Source organism: Scyliorhinus torazame, chromosome 9 (assembly GCF_047496885.1).
Source record: "Scyliorhinus torazame isolate Kashiwa2021f chromosome 9, sScyTor2.1, whole genome shotgun sequence".
Taxonomy (NCBI): Eukaryota; Metazoa; Chordata; class Chondrichthyes; order Carcharhiniformes; family Scyliorhinidae; genus Scyliorhinus; species Scyliorhinus torazame.
The window spans coordinates 109546893-109572957 of NC_092715.1; the positions used below are offsets into that span (position 1 = coordinate 109546893).

Here is a 26065-nt window from a genome sequence, read left to right on the forward strand (position 1 = left end):
AATAGTATGGGGGAATGTGAAGAAACCTGAGATGATGGAACTATTTATGATGTCAGTTAGCATGGAAGCCAGTTGTGTGTGCGGCATTTTAGTGGGAATGGTCGTTTAAGGGAGCAGAAAATGGATCTTGGGCGCAATGTGCTTGGAATGAGCATGAGAGGAGATGGGGGAAACCAAACAAATGCATCTGTTCAGGAAGGGGTTGGGACGCTTCTTGGGACGTTTCATTTGGTGGGAAAGGGGAGGAGGATATGCATCATGGGGGGAGCATCTCAATCTTGGTGGCAAATCCATGAATTTCTTTGCATGTTGTTAGGCAAGGGGTGGAGGGAACAGGGTTACGGTGGTGGTTGGTCATGAAGAGGTTTTCTTGATTTCAGGGATAATTCTGGAACTAGTGGAAAGTTTAAGCAGAGAGCACAAGGCTCAACTAAATCTGAAGATGATATGGCCAATGCAGTTGGTGCACCAGTCTACACTCAGGCCTGCACCTCTAGATTTAAAGGAATAAATATGGGGGCCAAGCCAATTAAATGATCAGGGTGGGAGAAAATAAGGACAATAAATTTGGTTCCAAAAGATGGTCAAAGATAATAGGGTATAATTCCCTGTCAGAATGCACAAAATAAGTTTTATAATGTACAGTTTAAAAATATTATTATATGATTTTTTTTGCAATTTCACATCCATTTTTTTCCAGATACTCGAGAGGAGTTCATGTCCCCAGAGCGACATGTTCGTACTAGGTTATACTTTACCACAGTGAGAGCCACGTACACTCACTTCTCTCTATATTGCGCTTTGGAGCCCTCTGCAATGTAAGTGCTGGCGATACTGGTATGTGACTACAAATTCACAACATCAATAAAGGTTTTTACTTTTTTAAATTGATTACAAAATGCAACTCCTATTTTGCAAGTACAGCAAAGTGAAACTTCAAAGAGTAACACAAATTTGTAGCCTGCTGGAAGAAGAGCAACATCCTCCTGGAATTGGTGGCCGACCCTTACTGGTGGGTGTCAAAATCACACTGCTGACATGAACTTATTTCCACTTCACTCCTTCCAGAGAACCTCGAGAAACCTTTGCAGAAGCTTGCAGTCAGCACAAACAAATGCAGAAGAAAGGTGGCTGATGGCTTGTTTGCCAGGGCTGACATTTATGTCAACTTTACTTGTCATGATGCCAATCAGATTGATTGGGGTCTCGGGTTTGTGGCTCTGAATGGCTACCAATAAGTGCAGAACATCATTCACTGTATTTATTTGGCAATCAAGGTGCTCCCAGATCAACCAGAAATATTCATTCAGCACAAGAGCTTCCATTCCATCGGTGTGCAGCACGCGTACAACCATACCACAGGCATGGTTGCCATGATGCTTTTGTCTTGCTGCTGATCACCCTCCCTGATCTCGTCACACCTCAAAGCAGAGTTATCAGCTGGCTGCTTGGAGACAAGTGAGTAGGTAGATGACAGGTTTGGGCTGGGGTGGGGGGGACTGCAGCGTGCCTGACATTGTACATCCATAAGACATCAGAGCAGAAGTCGGCCATTCGGCCAATTGAGTCTGCTCTGCCATTCAATGAGATCATGTCTGATTTGATATGATAATCCTCAACGCCACTTTCCCACATTATCCCCACAAACCTTGATTCCCTTACTGATTAAACTATTTCAGCCCTGAGCATACATAATCCAGCCGCTACTGCCCTCTGTGGTAGAGTATTCCACAGATTCACTAACCTTTGAGAGAAGAGATTCCTCCTCATCTCTCTCTTAAGTGGGTGACCTCTTACTCAGAAATGATGCCCTCTGGTCTGAGATTCTACTGCAAGGGGAAACAACTTCTCAGTATCTGCCATGACAAGCCCCTGAGAATCCTGTATGTCTCAAAAAGGTCGCCTCTCATTCTTTTAAACTCCAATGAGTACAGGTCCAACCTACCCAACATCTCCTCATAAGAAAATCCCTCCATACCTGGGATCAACCTTGCAAACCTTTTCTGGACTGTCTTCAATGCCAGTATATCTTTCATTGAATAAGAGGACCAAAATTGTTTGCAGTATTCCAGGTGTGGCCTAATTCATTCCTTGTATAGTTTTTGCAGGACCTCTCTATTTTTATACTGCATTCCCTTTGAAATAAAGGCGACCGTTCCATATTCCTTCCCTGTTACCTGCTGAAATCCCTGTATGCTTCAACTTTCTGTCGTCTTTCTCCATTTAAATAATATTCAGCTCCTTTATTCTTCCTATCAAAGTGCACAACTTCACATTTTCCTACGTTCTTCCCATCAAAAGTGCACAACTTCACATTTTCCGACATTATGTTCCATCTGCGAAGTTTTTGCCCTGTCTATATCCCTCTGTAGACTGTCATTCTCACCACTTGCCTTCCCACTTATTTTTGTGCCATCTGCAAACTTGGCAATAGTACATTCACTTCCCTTGTCCAAGTCATTAATATATACTGTAAATAATTGTGGTCACAACAGTGAACATAGTGGCACTCCGCTAGTTACAGGTCGCCATCCTGAAAATGCTCCTCTTATCCCAATCTGTCTTCTCTCAGTTAGCCAATCCTCTATCCATGCTAATAGCTACTCCCAACTCCATGGGCTCTTATCTTATTAAATAGCCATTTGTGTGGTATCCTATCAAGGGCTTTTTGGAAATACAAGTATATTACATCTACTGGTTCCCCCCCCCCCCATCTATCCTGCACGTTGCCACCGCAAAGAATTTGAATACGTTTGCCAGGCATTATTTCCCCTTCATGAAGACGCGCTGACTGATTATGTATTTTTAAATGCTCTGCTATTACATTCTTTATAATAGACCCGAACATTTCAAATGACAAGTTAAGCAAACTGGCCTATAGTTACATGCTTTTTGTCTCCCTCCTTTTTTTGATAAAGGTGTTACATTGGCAGTTTTCCAAACCGCTGGGACTTTTCCAGAATTTAAGAATTCTTGGAAGATTACTACCACTGCTTCCAGCCTTTCGCCCCATTCGTTTCCCTCGTACTTTTTCTCCTGTAATAGTTATTGTATTTACTTCCTCCTCCTCTTTTTCCCCCCCCCCTTAATTATTTTGTATTTTTGGAATATTATTGGTGTTTTCTCCTGTGACGACTGACAGTGTTTATTTAACTCTGCCATTTCCTACTGCCGTATTATTATTTCCCCAGTCTCATTCTGTAAGGAGCCTATGTTTATTTTAATAATAATAATTTTTTGTCCTCGCTCTTCCTTTTTATATATCTAAAGAAACTCATGCTGTCCATTTTTATATTGCTTGCTAGTTGACCCTCATAGATTATCTTCTCGACTTTATTATTTTTGATCGTCCTTTGCTGATTGATTTCTTCCCTTCCTGGAATCCTCCTTCCTCACCTGGAAAATTACTTTGTTGTGAGTCAGAAATATCTACCATTGTTGACAACTGCCTTTTCTGCTAAACTACTTTCCCAGTCCACTACACTCAACTCTGTCCTCACTCTTCTTAATTATGTTATGGGCGAGGCGTTTTCAGAACCCCAAAATGTATCATGGAGTTCAACCAACCTCCCCCTTTAATGCTATTGTTGCTTTTCCGAGCACACGGCTTGTTCCCTAGGTGTGGGATTACAATTATGGACACGTGGGTTTTTAAACACAAAACAATGTTTATTCCATGAACTCAACTTAACATCTTAAATAAACATTGGATCTCTTAACACCCCTTACTTCAAAGATAACTCCGAAAATATTACAACAGTAAATAATTCCTCAAAATGTTCCTTCAAACTTCCAAGAGACTTAACACCTTTAAACAGAATCACATCAGGGTAAAGGCTTTACTATTATGAGTTTAAATCACCCAAATGATCCAGAGATAGTCTTTCATGGCAGAGATCACAGCAAATCCAGCTCACTGCAAAACACAGACACTCCCCAAGCTCTCTTCCTCCAAACTGAAACTTCAAAATGGCTGAACTGCTCAGCTCCACCCACTCTCTGGCATCACTGTTTTCTTAAAGGTACATTGCTTAAACATCCATGTCTTAAAGGTACTCTCATGACAATTACCCTTATTTAAGTTTATCAGAATTTTTTCTGACCCAAGTTTCTCACACTCAAGCTGAATGCTAAATTCTACCACGTTGCGGTCACTGTTTCCTAGGGGATCTTTTACTCTGAGATTGTTTGTTAAACCGACCTCATTATGCATTATCAAATGCAAAATAGATTCCTGGTTGGATCCACAACATATTAATCTTGGAAACTGGTTTGAATACACTCTTTAAATTCCACATCATGGTTACGCCGCTAATTTGGTTTTCTCAATCCACATGAAGATTAAAGTCACCCATGATTAATATATGTCCTTTTTTAAATGCCCTCATTGGGTGGGTCCTCCGACCCTCCACGCCGAAATCGCGCGGTTGGAGAACTACCTGAAATAGGCTTCCACACCGGCACGCGATTCTCCGGCGACCGGAGAATCGGCGCTTGTGTGCGCGCGATCGACGCGGCGCCGGTTGGGAGCCTTTGAAAGCAGCCCCCGTGGAGATTCTCCGCGCTCGACGGGCCGAGTGCCCGCCGAGTCCCGCCGTCGTGGTTCACATGTGGTCCCACGCGGTGTGACCTCGGCGTTCTGGCTGCGGGGACCGTCCTGGTGAGGGGGGGGCGGGGTGATCCGACTCTGGGGAAGGCCTCCATGGTGGCCAGGCCCACGATCGGTGTCTACCGATCAGCGGGCGTGCTTATTCTGGGGGGGGGTGGCCTATCTTACTCCGCGCCAGGGCCCTATCGTGCTCCGCCATGTTGTGCGGGAGCCGGCAAGAAGACGGCCGCCGCCGCATGCGCAGACCTGCTGCCGGCCGCCGTGCGCAACTGCAGGGCCGCGCGGGCGTAACTGCAGGGCCCCACCGGCAGCCGGAGCTGCAGGACGCACGCCGGGGCCCTGCTGGCCCCCTTGAAGACGGAGAATCACCCCGGACCTTGTAGGCAGACCCCAAAAGGGAGAATCCCGCCCATTATCTCTTGATTTATTTTCTGTCCTACAGTATAGTTAATGCTGGTGGTCCTTTGGTCTACAGTGTTGTCTTCCCCTAGTTATTTCTTATCTCCATCCATATGGATTCTGCACCTTCAAACCCAAGCTCATTTCTTGCTGTCGTATTTTTTCCATCTCGTATAAACAAACCTACCCCACCACCCTTTCCTTCCTGCCTCTCCTTACAAAAGTCACATGCACGATATTTAGTTCCAAGTTTTGATCTCGTAACTATGTCTGTGTAATGGTTATAAGAAAATAAGAACTAGTAGTAGGAGTAGGCCATCAGGCCACTCGAGCCTGCTCCAAATTCACTAAGATCATGGCTGATCTTTTTGTGGACTCAGCTCCATCTACCCGCCAGCTCAGCATAACCCTTAATTGCTTTACTCTACAAAAATCTATCCATCTTTGCCGTAAAAACATTCCACGAGGTAGCCTTAACTGCTTCACTGGGCAGGGGATTCCACAGATTCACAACCCTTTGGATGAGGAAGTTCCTCCTCAACTCAGTCCTAAATCTGCTGCCCCTTATTTTGAGGCTATGCCCGAGTTTCATCCGCCAGTGGAAACAACCTCCCTGCTTTTACCATATCTATTCCCTTCATAATTTTATATATTTCAATAAGATCCCCCTTCGTTCTTCTAAATTCCAATGAGTCTAGTCCCAGTCTATTCAGTCTCTACTCATAAGCCAATCTTCTCAACCCTGGAATCAACCTAGCGAATCTCCTCTGCACCCCTCCAGTGCCAGTATATCCTTTCTCAAGTAAGGAGACCAAAACTGTTCACAGTACTCCAGGGTGGCCTCACCAACATCCTATACACCTGCAACTCGACCTCCCTGTTTTTAAACTCCATCCCTCTAGCAATGAAGGACAAAGTTTCATTGCCTACTTAATTACCTGCTGCACCTGCAAACCAACTTTTTACGATTCATGCACAAGGACACCCAGGTCCCTCTGCACAGCAGCATGCTGCAATTTTTTACCATTTAAATAATAATCCATTTTGCTTTTATTCCAACCAAAATGGATGACCTCACACTTACCAACATTGTATTCCATCTGTCAGACACTTGCCCACTCACTCAAACCACCTATACCCCTCTGCAGACTTTCAGTCCTCTGCACACTTTGCCCCACCACTCATCTTAGTGTCATCTGTGAACTTTGATACACTACATAAGAACCAGGAGCAGGAGTAGGCCATCTGGCCCCTTGAGCCTGCTCCACCATTCAATGAGATCATGGCTGATCTTTTGTGGACTCGACTCCAGTTTCCGGCCCGAACACCATAACCCTTAATCCCTTTATTCTTCAAAAAACTATCTATCTTTATCTTAGAAACATTTAATGAAGGCGCCTCTACTGCTTCACTGGGCAAGGAATTCCATAGATTCACAACCCTTTGGGTGAAGAAGTTCCTCCTAAACTCAGTCCTAAATCTACTTCCTCTTATTTTGAGGTTATGCCCCCTAGTTCTGCTTTCACCCGCCAGTGGAAACAACCTGCCCGCATCTATCCTATCTATTCCCTTCATAATCTTATGTTTCAATAAGATCTCCCCTTGGTCCTCTTGGTCCTCAACTCTAAATCATCTGTGTAAATTGTAAATAATTGTGGTCCCAACACTGATCCCTGAGGCACACCACTAGCCACTGATCACCAACCAGAAAAACACCCATTTAGCCTCACTCTTTACTTTCTGTTAGTTAACCAATTCTCTATCCATGCGAATACATTACCTGTAACACCGTGCACCTTTGTCTTACAGCAGCCTTTTGTGCAGCACCTTGCCGAATGCCTTCTGGAAATCTAGATACGCCCAAACCGGTTCCCCATTGTCATCTGTGCTCGTAATGTCCTCAAAGAATTCCACTAAATTAGTTAAACGTGACCGGTCTTTCATGAACCCAAGCTGTGTCTGCTCAATGGGCCAATTTCCATCCAGATGTCTCGCTTTTTCTTTCTTGATGACAGATTCAAGCATTTTCCCCACCACCGAAGTTAAGATAACCGGCTTGAAGGTACCCACCTTCTCTTTACCTCCTTTTTTTAAACAGTGGTGTCACATTTGCTGTTTTCTAATCTGCCAGAACCGCCCCAGTGTCCATCGAATTTTGGTAAATTACCACGAGCGCATTTGCTATTTCCCACGCCATCTCTTTTAGTACCCTGGGATGCATTCCATCAGAGCCAGGAGACTTGTCTACCTTTAGCCCCATTAGCTTGCCCAACACTACTTCCTTAGTGATGATCGTTTCAAGGTCCTCACCTACCATAGCCTCCTTCCCATCAATTATTGGCATGTTATTTGTGTCTTCCACTGTGAAGACTAACACACAATACCTGTGCTATGCCTTAGCCATTTCCTCTTTTCCCATTATTAAATCCCCCTGTTTTTCCTCTAAAGGACCAATGTTGACCTTTTTAGTTTTATATATTTGTAGAAACGTTTGCCATTTGATTTTATATTCTGAGCTAGTTTACTCTCATAATCTATCTTACTTTTCTTTATAGCTTTTTTCGTGGCTTTCTGTTCACTTTTAAAGATTTCCCAATTTCCCACTAATCTTTGCCTCTTTGTATACATTTTCTTTCAAATTGATACCCTCTTTCATTTTGTTAGATAACCATGACTGATTACCTTTTTTCCTCCAGTCCTGCCTTTTCACTGGTATTTACTGTTGCTGAGCACTGTGGAAAAATTGCTTTGAAAGTCCTCCACACTTCCTCAATTGTCCCACCAATGAACAAAGAAAAGTACAGCACAGGAACAGGCCCTTCGACCCTCCATGCCTGTGCCGATCATGATGCCCTAACTAAAGAAAAACCTTCTGCCCTTACTTGGTCCTTATCCCACTATTTCCTCCCTATTCATGTACCCGTGCAGGAAATGGCTGCCGGTTCCTTCAGCCTTATCTTGCTTCCATTTCATCCTGCCCTCTTTTGTACTATTCATTCTCACCGTAGACACTGAAAGCTGTCGGCTGCACTTTCGGTAACATTCAAGCTAAACGTATAGATTATGAAAGTGATAAGTTTTTCATTTCCCTGAAAACAAAATGACTGCATTTTAGAAGTTGAATTATTAATTTTCGTTGCTCTCCCATTTTGGGATCAGGATGACCTGGCTTTTTGGGTGGCATGGTAGCGCAGTGGTTAACACTGATGCCTCACAGCGCCGAGGACCTGGGTTCGATCCTGGCCCTGGATCACTGTCTGTGTGGAGTTTGCGCATTCTCCCCGTGTCTGCGTGGGTCTCACCCCCACACCCCAAAGATGTGCAGGGTAGGTGAATTGGCCATGCTAAATTGCCCCTTAATTGGGGAGAAAAAGAACTTGGTACTTTAAATTTATATATTTTTTTAAAAGATGACTGGCCGAGATGGGGGGGGGGGGGGGGGGGGGGGGTGCTGCGGGTGCAGCACTCCATAAAATCTAGCCCATTAAAACACACGTAATCCACAAATATAAAATCAATTGAGCCTAAACTGAAGAACTTGAAGCAGTTGACCTGTTTCCCATAATTCCATCTTCCACAATGTCCAGAAACTACAAATTAGCAGTCTTTAAGGATTTACAGTCCCTTTCTGTCTTTTCTGCAATCTGATGAAAGGTCATTACAACCTGAAACATTAACTCTTTGTTTCTTTCCACTGATGCAGTTTCCAGCATTTTTGTTTTTATTTATAATCCCGTTATTTGCCCTCCAATATTGGGGGAAACATTGGGGAAAATAATGCAAACAATAAATGGTGGCCTCAGTACATGATGGGATTGGGGGGGGGGGGGGGATTTTAGGCAGAAAACTCAAATATTGTTTTTCTGAATGCTGTGGAGAATTAACTCCAGGGAACAAGTCATTCGTTTTTTAAAAATCCCCTCCTTCGGGAAAGCCCGTCTGACTGACAGGCTTGGCTGCCTGTTGGACAGGGAAAGCTGAGATACAGTGCCACAGCAGAGGAGGAGGTAGGTTTAGAGGTGGTGATGGATGAAGAAGTGGGGTGGGTGAGTTTACAGCGTTAGTTTATTTGGCTTGTAGGAAACATTCCTGCTCGTTCTGGCCCACAAGGAGTGGGCAGCACGGTAGCATAGTGGTTAGCACAGTTGCTTCACAGCTCCAGGGTCCCAGGTTCGATTCCCGGCATGGGTCACTGTCTGTGTGGAGTTCTGCATGAGATCCCCATGTCTGCGTGGGTTTCCTCTGGGTGCTCCGGTTTCCTCCCACAGTCCAAAGATGTGCAGGTTGGGTGGATTGGCCATTCTAAATTGCCCTTAGTGTTCCAAAAGGTTAGGTGAGGTTACTGCGTTACGGTGATCAAGGGGGATAGGGTGGAGGTGGGGTGCTCTTTCCAAGGGACGGTGCAGACTCAATGGGCTGAAGGCCCTCCTTCTGCACTGTAAATTCTATGATCCAGTCATTTTCACTTCTCTTTATCTGCAGGGTTTCCAGAGGCTGGGAAATCTGACGAGTTAAAAATAAAAATCTGGTTCTAACTGAGGCAATGAGATCCTTTAAAGGTTTCATTATTTGATCCACCACCTAAGATCTGCCCTGCCTCCGTTAAAAGCAGACTTGCGTGGATTTGAGTCGGATTGAATTTGTTTTCCATTTTTAACACTTATCATGGGGTTTAAAATTGCACTCAACAACTCCGAATGGGTTTTGGAGAATATTTTCAGTGTAAAGACTCAATTGTTGATTGGTAATCCATGTTGGTTGCAACTCTGATCTTGATCATTTGAAATCTGTTAAATATATTGACTTTTTTGCTCTATTGTCAAAAGAATATGCTTTGGAATGTGATGCTACCCATCTTGCAACCTAGAAGCCATTCGATCACATTCTATGAAATGAAATGAAAATGAAAATCGCTTATTGTCACGAGTAGGCTTCAATGAAGTTACTGTGAAAAGCCCCTAGTCGCCACATTCCGGCGCCTGTTCGGGGAGGCTGGTACGGGAATCGAACCATGCTGCTGGCCTGCCTTGGTCTGCTTTAAAAGCCAGTGATTTAGCCCAGTGAGCTAAACCAGCCCGACAGGTATCCCAACCTTATTATGTTTTCTATCACATCAATCCTCTTTTTTTTTTATTTTCCAGGATAATTTTGTTTTATTTTATCTTTCATTTCCAGTCCATCCAACACTCTTTCAGACAGAAGTGAGATAACCCACTGCTTATTAATTAAGTCTTAATTTTCCCTTTCTCAGGTAGAAGTATATGTCACCTGCTTAACGACACCTCCGGAGCTTAACAACTTAGTAATAAATAACATTTTTACTTTACTAATATTGTACTTCATGGAAACATGTTTCAAAGTGGTTCACACAGTGGGCGGGATTTTCCGATCATTCCCACCGATTGGATCGTCCGGCCCCACCAACGCTGGCCCCTGCCATGGGCTCCCTGGCGGCAGAGGACTCAAACAACGGGAACCCTGTTGACAGTAATGGGGCCACTGCCTCTGCTGCCGCAAAGCACGCTGTTGCAGGGGGGCTGAATACTGTCCAATGTCTTGAAGTGCAGTCTGTCATATAGACAGCTAAGCGAGGAACTCCATTTCATTACTTTGTCTTTTTTGTATATTGAAAAGATATCTGCTTAGAAAGAATAACCTTGTGAAAATTTATATTTGAACAGACATATCCTGTGGCTACATCCTTCATATAAAAAGAAAGTGACAAGTGTGCAATCTGTTATTTTATGTCTTGAATTGGCAGACTTTATTAAAACCCCCACCCTAGGACTCTCTCTAACTGTGCTTTCACCCCATAACTCCTGATTAATGATGACAGTGCTGTACTTTTAAATTTAAAAACTGACATGAAATGGCATTGTTCGGGCTTGTAAAAAGCATTCAATTATGATAAATTGCTCTTATGTTATTGTTGATTGACTTTAATCCACATCCCAATACTTAATAAGAAGTCTTACAACGCCAGGTTAAAGCCCAGGTTTGTTTGGAGTCACTAGCTTTCGGAGTGCAACTCCTTCATCAGGTGAGTGATGAGGTGGGTTTCAAAGAACAAAGAACAAAGAAATGTACAGCACAGGAACAGGCCCTTCGGCCCTCCAAGCCCGTGCCGACCATACTGCCCGACTAAACTACAATCTTCCTGGGTCCGTATCCTTCTATTCCCATCCTATTCATATATTTGTCAAGATGCCCCTTAAATGTCCCTATCGTCCCTGCCTCCACTACCTCCTCCGGTAGTGAGTTCCAGGCACCCACTACCCTCTGCGTAAAAAACTTGCCTCGTACATCTACTCTAAACTTTGCCCCTCTCACCTTAAACCTATGCCCCCTAGTAATTGACCCCTCTACCCTGGGGAAAAGCCTCTGACTATCCACTCTGTCTATGCCCCTCATAATTTTGTATACCTCTATCAGGTCGCCCCTCAACCTCCTTCGTTCCAGTGAGAACAAACCGAGTTTATTCAATCGCTCCTCATAGCTCACAAACTCGTATAGAGACAAAGTCAAAGATGCAAGATGATACTTTGAATGCAAGTCTTTGCAGGTAATTAAGTCTACAGATCAAGACAGAGCAAATGGAGACAGGGATAAACACAGGTTAAAGAGGTTGAATTGTCTCAAGCCAGGACAGTTGGTAGGATTTTGCAAGCCCAGGTCAGATGGTGGGGGGTGAATGTAATGAGACATAAATCCAAGGTCCTGGTTGAAGTCGTACTCATGCGTGCGGAACTTGGCTATCAGTTTCTGCTCAGCTATTCTGCATTGTTGCGCGTCCTGAAGGCCGCCTTGGAGTGTTCCCCGACTGGAAGGGAACATCCCTGCCTGCTGATTGTCACGCAATGTCTGTTTATCCTTTGTTGCAGCGTCTGCATGCCTCGCCAATGTACCACGCCTCGGGCCATCTTTTCCTGCAATGTAAGAGATAGACAACGTTGGCCGAGTCGCATGGGTATGTGCCGCGTACCTAGCGGGTGGTGTTCTCGCGTGTAATGGTGGCATCCATGTCGATGATCTGACACATCTTGCAGAGGTTGCCATGGCAGGGTTGTGTTGTGCCGTTGGCGCTGTTCTCATGAAGGCTAGGTAGTTTGCTGCAATGGTCTGTTTGAGATTGCGGGGTTGTTTGAAAGCAAGTAGTGGGGGTGTGGGGATGCCTTGGCAAGATGTTTGTCTTCATCGATGACGTGTTGAAGGCTGCGAAGAAGATGTCGTAGTTTCTCCGCTCCAGAGAAGTACTCGACGACGAAGGATACTCTTGTCGGTTGTGTCCCGTGTTTGTCTTCCAAAGAGGTTGGTGCTATTTTTTGCCGTGGCGCATTGGAACTGTCAATTAATGAGTCGAGCGCCATATCCCGTTCTTACGAGGGCGTCTTTCAGCATCTGTAGATGTCTGTTACATTCCTCCTCATCTGAGATCCTGTGTATATGGGGGCATGTCCATTGGGGATAGCTTCTTTAATGTGTTTAGGGTGGAAGCTGGACAAGTGGAGCATCGTGAAGTTATCCGTGGCTTGCTGTAAAGCAAAGTGCTGAGGTGACTGTTCTTGATGGAGATGCGTGTGTCCAAGAATGAAACTGATTCTGGAGAGTAGTCCATGGTGAGTCTGATGGTGGGATGGAACTTACTGATGTTATTGTGTAGTCGTTTTAGTTATTCTTCGCCGTGGGTCCAAAGGAAAAAAATGTCGTTGATATATCTTGTGTCTAGCGCCAGTTGGAGGTCCTGTGTGGTGAAGAACATAGAACAGTACAGCACAGAACAGGCCCTTCGGCTCTTGATGTTGTGCCGAGCATTGTCCGAAACCAAGATCAAGCTATCCCACTCCCTGTCATTCTGGTGTGCTCCATATGCCTATCCAATAACTGCTTGAAAGTTCCTAAAGTGTTCGACTCCACTATCACAGCAGGCAGTCCATTCCACACCCTAACCACTCTGAGTAAAGAACCTACCTCGGAGATCTTGTTCAAACTTGTGCATGAAGATGTTGGCGTATTGAGGTGCGAATTTAATCCCCATGGCTGTTTTGTGTGTCTGGATGAAGAACTTGTTGTCAAAGGTGAAGGCGTTGTGATCCAGGATGAAGCAGATGAGTTGTAGAATTGCGTCTGGAGATTGGCAGTGGCCGGTGTTAAGTACTAAGGCTATTGCAGCAATGCCGTTGTCATGGGGGAAGCTGGTGTAGAATGCCGAGACGTCCATTGTGATGAGGAACATTCCTGGTTCAACTCACTTCAGCAATGAAGGGCATTCAGTCTCTGATTTTCGGGTAAGCGTTCTCCAAGGCGGCCTTCAGGACGCGCGACAGCGCAGAATCGCCGAGCAGAAACTGATAGCCAAGTTCCGCACGCACGAGTATGGCCTCAACCGGGATCTTGGATTCATGTCTCATTACATTCACCCCCCACTTTCTGGCCTGGGCTTGTGAAATCCGACCAACTGCCCTGGCTTGAGACAATTCACACCTCTTTAACCTGTGATTATCCCTCTCTCCAGTCACACCGTCTGGAAATGTAAAGACTTACTTTGAATGCGAGTCTTTGCAGGTAATTATCTTGCATCATTGACTTTGTCTATATGATGATGTGGAGATGCTGGCGTTGGACTGGGGTGAGCACAGTAAGAAGTCTGACAACACCAGGTTAAAGTCCAACAGGTTTGTTTCGATATCACTAGCTTTCGGAGCGCTGCTCCTTCCTCAGCTGAATGAAGAAGTACATCGATGACATTTTTTTCCTTTGGACCCACGGCAAAGAATCACTGAAACGACTACACGATGACATCAATAAGTTCCATCCAACCATCAGACTCACCATGGACTACTCTCCAAAATCAGTTGCATTCTTGGACACACTCATCTCCATCAAGGACGGTCACCTCAGCACTTCGCTTTACCGCAAGCCCACGGATAACCTCACGTTGCTCCACTTCTCCAGCTTCCACCCTAAACACATTAAAGAAGCCATCCCCTATAGACAAGCTCTCCGTATACACAGGATCTGCTCAGACGAGGAGGAGTGTAACAGACATCTACAGACGTTGAAAGATGCCCTCATACGAACGGGATATGGCGCTTGACTCATCGATCGTCAGTTCCAACGCGCCACAGCAAAAAACCGCAGAAGAAAAACATGGGACACAACCGACAGAATACCCTTCGTCGTCCAGTACTTTTCCAGAGCGGAGAAACTACGACATCTTCTTCACAGCCTTCAACACGTCATTGATGAAGATGAACATCTTGCCAAGGTCATCCCCACACCCCCACTACTTGCCTTCAAACAACCGCGCAACCTCAAACAAACCATTGTTTGCAGCAAACTACCCAGCCTTCAGAACAGTGACCACGACACCACACAACCCTGCCATGGCAATCTGCAAGACGTGCCAGATCATCGACATGGATACCACCATTACACGTGAGAACACCACCCACCAGGTACGCGGTACATACTCGTGCGACTCGGCCAACGTTGTCTACCTCATACGCTGCAGGAAAGGATGTCCCGAAGCGTGGTACATTGGCGAGACCATGCAGACGCTGCGACATCGAATGAACGGACATTGCGCGACAATCACCAGGCAGGAATGTTCCCTTCCAGTCGGGGAACACTTCAGCAGTCAAGGGCATTCAGCCTCTGATCTCCGGGTAAACGTTCTCCAAGGCGGACTTCAGGACGCGCGACAACGCAGAATTGCTGAGCAGAAACTTATAGCCAAGTTCCGCACACATGAGTGCGGCCTCAACCGGGACCTGGGATTCATGTCGCATTACATTCATCCCCACCATCTGGCCTGCGAAATCCTACCAACTGTCCTGGCTTGACACAATTCACACCTCTTTAACCTGGGAGATCCATCTCTGGATCTGTAAAGATTTAATCACCTGCTAATGCTCGCATTCCAAGCATTGTCTGGCATCTTTGAGTCTGTCTATATATATGTTTCTGGAACATATCTCTTCATTCACCTGAAGAAGGGGCAGCGCTCCGAAAGCTAGTGATATCGAAACAAACCTGTTGGACTTTAACCTGGTGTTGTAAGATTTCTTACTTTGTCAATATGAGTTTGTGGAACCCATCTCTTCACTCACCTGATGAAGGAGCTGTGCTCCGTAAGATAGTGACTCCAAACAAACGTTGTAATTTAACCTGGTGTTGTAAGACCTCTTACTGTGCCCACCCCAGTCCAACGCCGGCATCTCCACATTCAATTCTTAATATATGTATACTGTGGAGGGATTGACTTGTAGTTTGCATGTTCTGTTAAATGCCATTTATTGTTTGCTGCACGATAATTGCATGGAAGAAATGGACTAAATCATAGAATCTCATGGATAAATAAAATGCTTTTGAAGTAGTGGCGTGATTTTATTTTTCTTTCCTTGCAGGAGGTCAAAGATGAGCAGTGGAAAAGGGCAATGGGCTATCTGAACTACACCAGTGAACTTAATTACATGACACAGATTGTTATCATGCTGTATGAGGACCCAAACAAGGTATTATTTCTTCTCCTTTATACTATTCCTATTTTCTGTACTATAGTGTATTACATGCAAATTAAGTTTTCTAAAATTAAATTGATTTTTAAGTTCAAATTTGAAATTACTTTTGTATTTTTTTAAGCATCACTTAACTCCTGCCGTTGACCAGAACGGCATCAGGAAAGGCTGCACATACGCATTCATAGAAACATATTAAATAGGAGCAGGAGGATGCCGTTCAACCCTTTGAACCTGTTTCACCATTCATTATGGTGATGTCTGATCATCCAACTCAATAGCCTAATTCCACTTTCCCCCCCATATCCTTTGACCTCCTGCACCCTAAGTGCTATATCTAACTGCTTCTTGAATACATACAATGTTTTGGCCTCAACTACTTCCCATGGTAATAAATTCCACAAGCTCGCCACTCTCTGGGTGAAGAAACTTCTCCTCATCTCTGTCCTAAATGGTTTGTATCCTCAGACTGTGACAGCTGCTTCTGACACACTCACATCCTTCCTGCATCGACCCTGTCTAGTCCTGTTTATAATTGTATAGGTTTCTATGAGATCTCCCCTCATTCTTCTGAATTCCAGCAAATACAATCCTAACCAACACAATCTCTCATACTTCAGTCCCACAATCCCAGGAATCAGTCTAGTAAACCTCCTTCCTCAGAACAGGAACACTCTTCCTCAGATAGGGAGACCAAAACTGCACATGATATTCCAAGTGTGTATCACCAAGGCCCTGTGTAATTGCAGTAAGACAGCACTGCTCCTGCTAATCCTCTCGCAATGAAGGCCAGCATACCATTTGCCACCTTTACCACCTCCTGTACCTGCATGCTTAACTTCAGCGACTGGTGTAAGAGGACACCCAAGTCTCGCTCCACATTCCCCTTTCCTAATTTATGGCTATTCAGATAATCTACCTTCTCTAGAATGAGAGGTCTTGGATATAGGTTGAGAGGCGGCAGATTTTGAACTAAGATGAGGAGGAATTATTTCTCGCAGAGCATGGTGAATTAGTGGAACTCACTGCCTCATAGTGCAGTGGAACCCGAGTCATTAAATGGTTTCAAGAAAGAGAGATATATTTCTGATTTTAAAAAAACAGGTTAAAGGGATATGGAGAAGGGGGGAGGTCGATTTAAACCAGGCAGAGATCAGCCATGATCTGATTGAATGGTGGAGCAGGCTCAAAGGGCTGAATTGCTTACTTCTGCTCCTAATTCCTGTGTTATCGTTTTTGCTACCGAAGTGTATAGCCTCACATTTATCCAAATTATACTGCATCTGCCATTCGATCGCCCACTTACTTAACTTGTCCAAATCACACTGAAACATCTATGCATACTCCTCACAGCTCACCCTCCCACCCTGCTTTTTTCAAATTTGGGAGTTATTACATTTTGTTTCCTCATCTAAATTATTCATATATATTGTGAACAGCTGGGGTCCTAGCACCGATCCCTGCGGTATCCCACCAGGCACAGCCTGCCAATTTGAAAAGACCCATTAATTCCTACTCTTTGTTTCCTGTCTGCCAATTAGTTTTCTATCCATCTAAATACACTACCCCTAATCCCAGACACTTAAATTTTACACGCTAATCTCTCATGTGGGACTTAGTCAAAAGCCTTGTGCATGTACAACTATACCACGTCCACTAGCTCCCCTTTGTCAACTCTACTAGTTACATTCTCGAAGAATTCCAGCAAATTTGTCTAGCATGATTACCCCTTCATAAATCCATGCTGCCTCTGTCTGATCCTGCCACTGTTTTCTAAGTGCTGAGCTATAACATTTTGATAATGGATTCTAGAATTTTCCCCAGTACCGACGTCAGATTTATCCGTCTATAATTCTCTGCTTTCTCTCTAGCTCCCTTTTTAATAATAATAATGACAATCGTTTATTGTCACAAGTGGGCTTCAATGAAGTTACTGTGAAAAGCCCCTAGTCGCCACATTCCGGCGCCTGTTCGGGGAGGCTGGTACGGGAATTAGTTTAAACCCTCCCCAACCACTAGCAAATAGTCCCCCAGGACATCAGTTCCGGTACTGCCCAGGTGTAACCTGTACAGTTTGTGCTGTTCCCACCTCCCCTAGAACCGGTCCCAATGCCCCAGGAATTTGAAACCCTCTCCCTCACATCATTACTTCAGCTATGTATTCATCCAATATGTCCTGCTATTTCTAATCTGACCCGCACATGGCATTGGTAGTAATCCTGATATCACTACTTTTGAGGACTGACTTCTCAGCTTTCTTCCTAACTCCCTAGATTCTGCTTTTAGGATCTCGTCCCTTTTTTTTTCCTATGTCGTTGGTACTGATGAGTACCACGATCACTGGTTGTTCATTGTTCCCCTCCAAAATGTCCTGTAACCGCTCAGAGATATCCTTGACCCTAATACCATCCTGGAGTCTTGTTTGCAACCACAGAAACACCTGTCTATTCCCCTTCCAATTAAATCCTCGATAACTAGTGCATCCCTGCACTTTTTATTCCTCCCCTCAGCAGCTGAACCAGTAGTGGTGCATTCAGCCCACACTGCAACCGTAGCTCCTGCATAACTGTTCCTGATCAGTGAATGGCTGGAACATGGATGAATTTTTAAAAAAGTTGTGTTAAAAATTCTGAGGACCACAAAAAACTGCCAAAGTTACCTTGTACAAATGTATGTTCCTCAGACTGTGGAGGGGAAAAGTTCAGAACTGTCGAGGCTTTGTGGGCCAAGTTCCTGCATGGCCTGATGAACTCCTTTGACAATTAATGGGTATCTTAATCCCAGTATCATGGTCTTGGGCCCAAATTAGATGATGACTTTATATTTAATATTTTACTTCAGGTGATAAATTCCCGTACCGGCCTCCCCGAACAGGTGCCGGAATGTGGCGACTAGGGGCTTTTCACAGTAACTTCATTTGAAGCCTACTTGTGACAATAAGCAATTTTCATTTTCAAATTGTATTCTATTAACTGAGCGAAGGCTTTTGGACAGGTAGTTTGCACATTGTGTGCTCCATTATGAAATGCTATCTCTGATATATTTATTAGGAAGCATCTGGAATTAGCACCTTGGAAACTAGTGATTGTTGCCCCCACTGCTGCTGTTACTTTCTTATTGCCATTTTGCCGTCTTCAGAGATGGCTGAGTCAGTGGAATTCGCTACCAAAGAAGTGGATATAGCTCTTGGAGCTAAAGGATCAAAGGATATGGGGGGAAAGTGGGAACAGGTTACTGAGTTGGTTGATCAGCTATGATCATATTGAATGGTGAAGCAGGCTCGAAGGACCGAATGGTCTAGTCCTGCTAATTTTACAAAACAGCCTTTCAAGAAAGAATATACAAGTTTGCAAATTGGGTCAGCATTAATTGCTTTGCATGAAAATGTCTCTGAATATTCACAAGTTTTTTGAAAAAATTACTTTAAAGATCACTGCGTTATAATGATTATGAATTAGCCATTCATCTTTAGTTAACCCACTCAAGCTGGCGTGTGTAGAAACTAATGGAAAACGAAGGACAGAATCTTATTAGCTGTGTGGAGGCTGCTTTGGAGGCAGGGCAGTTTGGAATGTTGTGCAGCAGTTGGTCTACATGATGGTGTAAGTCGGTTTGAACAGCCGCATGTAAGTATTCCCTTTGACACCTTTTTTAATATGCTCCATCCTGCACTCAAAACCACTTTTGAGATGGAGCATTCTAACACAATCCTCTTCCTTGGATGCTTGTTAAGAAATTTGCTAATGGATCCTTGACTGCAATCCTGCCGTCACTGGTCAATATACATGCGGGGTCTGTCTATATCCACGTGGTATTAAGATTGACCGTTGTATATTGCGGCAGTTAAAGCTATTGTTGTAGGGAATAATTGAAAGAAGTCCCAAGTATTTATTATAGTTACAGATTGGTATTGTAGATAATCTTGACAGCTTGTTCAGAGTGATATTAGTGCAGGTCAACAAAGATATTGCCCACCAGACCTCTTGGTCAAAGTTGGTGCAATCAGAAGGGAATAGAAAGAAAAGTAGAGAATGTGGAGGCTTTAGATAGGGTGCAGAAGAGATTTACCAGGATGTTGCCTGGTATGGAGGGCATTAGCTCTGAGGAGAGGTTGAATAAACTTGGTTGTTCTCACTGGGACGACGGAGGTTGAGGGACGACCTGATAGAGGTCTACAAAATTATGAGGGGCATAGACAGAGTGGATAGTCAGAGACTTTTTCCCAGGGTAGAGGGGTCAATTACTAGGGGACATAGGTTTAAGGTGCGAGGGGCAGGGTTTAGAGGAGATGTACGAGGCAAGTTTTTTTACACAAGAGGGTAGTGGGTGCCTGGAATTCACTGCCGGAGGAGGTGGTGGAAGCAGGGACGATAGTGACATTTAAGGGGCATCTTGACAAATACATGAATAAGATGGGAATAGAGGGATACGGACCCCGGATGTGTACAAGATTTTAGTTTAGATGGGCAGCATGGTTGGCGCAGGCTTGGAGGGCCGAAGGACCTGTTCCTGTGCTGTACTTTGTTCTTTGAGGTTGCCTTCAAATGCAAAATTCTCTTGAAAGTTACTCCATTTGTTGTGTTCAGCTCTACAGATATTTGTTTGTCATAACTTTAACTTTCAGGACCCTTCTTCAGAGGAACGGTTTCATGTTGAATTACACTTCAGTCCTGGTGCGAAAGGGTGTGAAGAAGATAAAAATCTTCCATCAGGTTTTGGATACAGACCAGCCTCTCGTGAGGTACTGATTTTTGTGATAGTGTTATATTGGTTTGTTGACAATTGGAGAATTTATTTTTAATATGTTGACCATTATGGGCTTGAATAATTGTGGCCTTATTCACGCATAAGGGCTAACATCAAATTGTTGTCTTGTATTCCATGTCTCTGGCAGTGGACTCAGGCTAGTGTATCTAATGTCAATCGGGAAAACATTTTGAAATATATTAATTGAATTTATTTGAAGAGATAACTAAATTTGTGCATTTAGGTATTGTCGCTGGACGAATAATCCAGAGACCAGAGTAATCCTCTGGCGACTCAAGTTCGAATCTCACCACAGCAGAAGGTGGAATTTAAACTCTATTTTAAAAAAAAATTTAAAATCTAATATTAAAAGCCTAATGATGACCATGAAACCATTGTCGATTACAGTAAAAACCCATCTAGTTCACTAATGCCCTTTAGGAAACCTGCTGTGATAACCTGGCCTGGCCTACTTGTGACCCTAGACTGGCAACAATGTGGTTGACTCTGAAATGGCCGAGTGAGCTACTCAGTTGCATAAAACTGCTACAATGAAAACAAAGAAATGGAACCGGATGGACCATCTGGCAGAGGTGACGGCACAGGGATATACAGTCAGGAAGCAGTTGTCTGGTTGTCCTCAACATTGACTCTGGACCCCATGAAGTCTCTGACACCAGGTTAAACATGACCAGGAAATCTCCAGGTGATTACCATGTATCGTCGCCCCTCAGCTGATGAATCAGTACTCCTCCATGTTGAACAGCACTTGGAGGGAGCACTGAGGGTGCTATGGGTACAGAATTGTACTCTCGGTGAGGAACTTCAATGTCATTCACCAAGAGTGGCTCGGTAGTACCACCACAGCCCGAACTGTCCGGGTCTTAAAGGACATAGCTGCGAGATTGGGACTGCGGCAGGTGGTGAGGGAACCAAAGAGAGTGAAAAACATACTTGACCTCAACTTCACAAAACTGCCTGCAGCAGATGCATTTGTCCATGACGATATCATTAGGAGAAACCACCTCACAGTGCTTGTGGAGACAAAGCCCGTCTTCACATTGAGGATACTCTCCATCGTGTTGTGTGCTGAATTTCCTTAGTTTCCTGAGGAAGTAGAGGCGCTGTTGTGCTTTCTTGGTCGTAGCGTCCGTGGGTGGACCAGCACAGATTTTTGGTGATGTGCCTTGGAATTTGAAGCTGTCAACCACCTCTACCCCGGCCCCTTTGATGCAGACAGTGGTGTGCACAGCACTTTGCTTACTGAAGTCAATAACCAGCTCTTTAGATTTGCTGGCATTGAGGGAGAGATTGAGATTCAGGATCCTGGTCTTGGAATCAATTACCTCAGAATTCTTTACAACCATATTATATGTCACTCACCCCAAGGGTGTTCTCACAACAAGATTGCCAACTAATCCTTTCTCATTGCGCAACACCGAGTCCAACTTGGCCTGTTCCCTTGTTGGTTCCTCAGGGTATCGGTCCAGAAAACCATCCCGTATATACTCCAGCGATTCCTCCTCCTATTGTACTGTGACAAATTTGACTCACCAATTTATATGCAGATTATGGTCAACCTTAATCACAGATGTATCTCTGGTTTCCTGTATAATGCTATTCCCAACTTTACCAATTCAGTTTGGTGATCTGTATACCACCTCAACGAATGTTTTTTGCCCCTTGATGTTTCTTAACTCGACCCATACAGATTCCGCATCGTCTGAGCTGATATCTTTCATCAATATTGTATCAATATGTTCTTTAATCAACAATGCAACTCCGCCACCTTTTCCTTTATTTCTGTCCATCCTAAAAGCTGAATAGCCCTCAATGTTTAGTTCCCATCCTTGGTCATCTTGGAACCATGTTTCCGTAATCCCAATTATAACATACCCCTTTACATCTATCTACGCAACTAATTCATCCATTTTATTTCGAATGCTCCGAGCATTCAGGTACAGAGCCTTACAGCTAGAAGTTTTAACGTTCCTTGTCCTGTCCCTACTAATTTTTAGTGTCATCAAGCCCTTGATGTCTCTGCCTATCACTTTTCCTATTCTCCTTGTTGTCTTTTTCTCTTGTTCCTGATTCCCCCTGCTTTAAATCCTTACATAGGTTCCTACCACCCCTGCCATATTAATTGAAACCCTTGCCAACTGCTTTAGCAAGTACCTCCCTAAGGTCATCAGTCCTGCCCAGGTGTAACCTGTCCAGTTTGTACAGGTTCCACCTCCCCAAGAACCGGTTCCAATGCCCCAGGAAAGAGAAAACCTTGTACCATCCTTTCAGTCATGTATTCATCCAATGTATCCGCGAGAAATATATGAAAAGTAGGAGAGAACTTAAGCAAGGAGTCAGGAGGGATAAAAGGGGTCACGAAAAGTAATTGACAAACAGGATTAAGGAAAACCCAAGGCTTTTTACACATATAAAGAGCAAGATGGTAGCCAGGGAAAGGGTTGGCCCACTTGAGGACAGGGAAGGAATCTATGCTTGGAACCAGAGGAAATGGGCGAGGCACTGAATGAATACTTTGCATCAGTATTCACCAAAGAGAAGGACCTGGTGGATGATGAGTCTGAGGAAGGATGCGTAGACTGTCTGCGTCACATTGAGATCAAGAAGGAACTGGTGTTGGGCATCTTGGAAAACATAAGGTAGATAAGTCCCCAGGGCCTGATGGGATCTCCCCCAGAATACTGAGGGTGGCAAGGGAGGAGGTTGTTGGGGCATTGACAGAAATCTTTGTATCCTCACTGGTTAAAGGGAGGTCCCAGAGGACTGGAGAATAGCAAATGTTGTTCCTTTGTTTAAGAAGAGTAACAAGGATAATCCTGGAAATTACAGGCTGGTGAGCCTTATGTCAGTGGTAGGGAAATTCTTGGAGAGGATTCTTCAAGACAGGATTTGCTCTGATTAGGAAGCAAATGGACGTATTAGCGAGAGGCAGCTTGGTTTTGTGAAAGGGAGGTCGTGTCTCACTAACTTGATCGGGTTTTTCGGGGAAGTCTCGAAGATGATTGATGATGGTAGGGCAGTGGATGTTGACTACATGGACTTCAGTAAGGCCTTTGGCGAGGTTCCCACTGACAGACTGGCACAGAAGGTGAAGTCACACGGGATCTGAGGTGAGTTGGCAAGATGGATACAGAACTGGCTCGGTCATAGAAGACAGAGGGAAGCAGCGGAAGGGTGCTTTTCTGAATTGAGGGCTGTGACTAGTGGTGTTCCGCAGGGATCAGTGCTGGGACTGTTGCTGTTTGTAGTGTGTGCCGGATAGTGATGAGGACTGTCAGAGGATACAGCAGGATATAGATTGGTTGGACACTTGGGTGGAGAAATGGCAGATAGAGTTTAATCTGGACAAATGGAACATAGAACAGTAATGTTAGGTAATACATTTTGGAGCGTTTAATAGAGGTGGGAAAGATACAGTAAATGGTAGAACCCTTAAGAGTATTGACAGACAGAGTGAAAAACCTGCCCCACCCATCCATTCCTCAGTCTGGTCTGATCCGAGAACTTCAGGTGCGTCTCCTGCAACAGGGCTGCGTCTGTCTTTAGCCCCTTTAAGTGCGCAAATACCCGGGCCCTCTTAAACGGCCCATTCAAGCCTTTCGCGTTCCACGTGATCGGCCAGATCAGGGGACTACCCGCCCCCCCCTGCCGACAAGCTATCTCCTTTATTAGGCCAGCCACGTGCCCGCGCCTCCCGCACTCTCCAGCCCCCAGGCGGAGTCTCCCCGCCCCAACTCTCCCTCTTACCTTCAACTCCCCCTCAGTCAGCACAGCTGCAACCCAGTTCTCTCCCCCCCCCCACAACCCTCCTCTCCCCCGGCCAAGCAACTGCTTAACCCCCCTGCTCCCCCCATTGCACTTCCGTAAGTCAGCTGACTCCTGCTGACCCCGGCCGCTCCCGCCTCTGTCTCCGATCCCCCTATTGGATTCCCTCTCGAAGTTGTAGCCACCTAAAATGGCTGATTCCCGATTAATTTGGCCAAAACCCGATGTAAAATGGCCAACCGAAAAGGCTGATGGGAAAAGAAACCAACAGGGCACAAACGGACAGCTGCAGACAGAACAGCGTATTCGGCTCTGGGGAGGTTGGCCCAGATCGATACCTGCGACCATTAGCAGCACATCAACACAGACATCTGCAGTTTAATCGGCTATCCCCGGGAAAAATTGCAACATATTAGCAATTGAATGCCGATCCAGACCTCTCGGCGCCAGCAGTGGCCGAGACAAAGAAAGGTGAACGACCACCCCCCGACCAAGGAATCGCCCCATTATTGGAGCATATCGAACCTAGTGATTGGGAACAAGTCCAATCACTTGGGACCAGGGTCAAGGTCCGCCCTGAGAGGCGGGAGGCCCCTGGAACCTATAAAAGACAGGGGCCAAGTTCAGATCGACCCTTCTCACCCTTCTTCTCCTGCTCGCAACCTTCGCAAGAACCATCGACCAGCAACCGTAAGTTTGACTCCAGCGATCGCTACCCGATAGAGACTCCTAGCCATCGACCTGTATCAGCCTTTTGAATCCCGCAGGCCAGACCCAATTCGATAAGCCATTCGTTTCCCTGACCTGGTGGGCCATTTCTAAAAGTTAAGTATTGGCCAGTAGTGGTAGGTAGTGATATAGAAAGTAGGATTATTGTGTAAGTATTTATTGCTGTACATAATAAATAACCGTTGATTTAATCTTACTAAGCGGTGTGCTGTCTTATTAATCATAACTACAGCTTGAATCACGTGGCGGTATCAGAAAGATACATGGCGACACGTGAGCAAAGGTGACATAATTAGAGCTAATAAAACTAAGGCTAATAAGAGCAACAAATTGGCGACTCTGTCGGGACCCGATATAGAAGTGGAAAACCACTCTGGGAGAACCCAAGAAATTTGAATTCGAATCCAATTGGAAACAAAAACCATAAATGTTCAAGTGGTTCTGGCTAATAATTCACAATTCGGAAGTGTGTGTATGCATGCGTAACTAACAGGGGTAAAGGTAAAACTGATAGATTTTGTTGCGTCAAAACTGTCGGAGGTCGGTATTTTCGGAAATTAGCGCAAGCTGTACCCGCATCTACGACACCACCTTAGCCCCCTGTTCCAAATTCGACCGAAGCAAGCAGATAAGAGAGATGGCCATGCAGGCAATGCAACGCCTCATGAATCCCGAAGAATTTGCGGTCGCAGCAACCAGCAGCAGTAGAGTGGGACAGTGTCCCATTTGGGAAGAGACGATTCGGAAATATTTCAAGGGCAAAAGATGGCCCATGTGGGATGATTTCTGCAGTAATGACGACTCGGGTCCCGGCCGTATAGGGCATACTTGGTGGGAGAACATGAGTGAAATCCACAAAAAGAGCTTAGCAAAAGCGCGCAAGCCGATGGCAATTGTGTCCTGTCTGGCACAATTGCAAGGCACAGAGGAGGTCGTCAGGACGCTCCGGAAAGAAATAGAAGGCATACATCATATGAGTAAAGTCGATGTATGCGATGTTGAGAAAGAGAACCTAGAATTAAAAAGGAAATTAGCAGCAAAGGACGAAGAGGTGGCTGACGCCAAATGGGGTCACCAGTCTTGTCTGGCGCATTTGAGTAGTTTCCAGTCCCAGTACGAAAAGGCTTATCAGGACACGCAGCGTGCAGTCCTGGTAAAGAAAGAAGCAGAGAAGCAGGTGGAGACGCTACAAAAACAATGTAGTGATCTCAAGGCAGCCTTCAGAGCGCTCCACGCTGCAACTACGGTACAAAGGCAGAGTACCATAGACCATGCGAAG

The 26065-nt window shown here is 44.9% G+C and overlaps 1 protein-coding gene across 1 annotated transcript in view; it reads left to right on the forward strand.

Moving 5' to 3' along the window:
- The window catches only part of LOC140429425 (inositol hexakisphosphate and diphosphoinositol-pentakisphosphate kinase 2-like), a 295210-nt gene that overhangs the window by 183069 nt on the left and 86076 nt on the right, over nt 1-26065 (forward strand). The window contains 5 exon segments of the mRNA XM_072516386.1: nt 701-716; nt 718-759; nt 762-818; nt 15415-15522; nt 20150-20266. Coding sequence (XP_072372487.1) covers nt 701-716; nt 718-759; nt 762-818; nt 15415-15522; nt 20150-20266 — 340 coding nt within the window.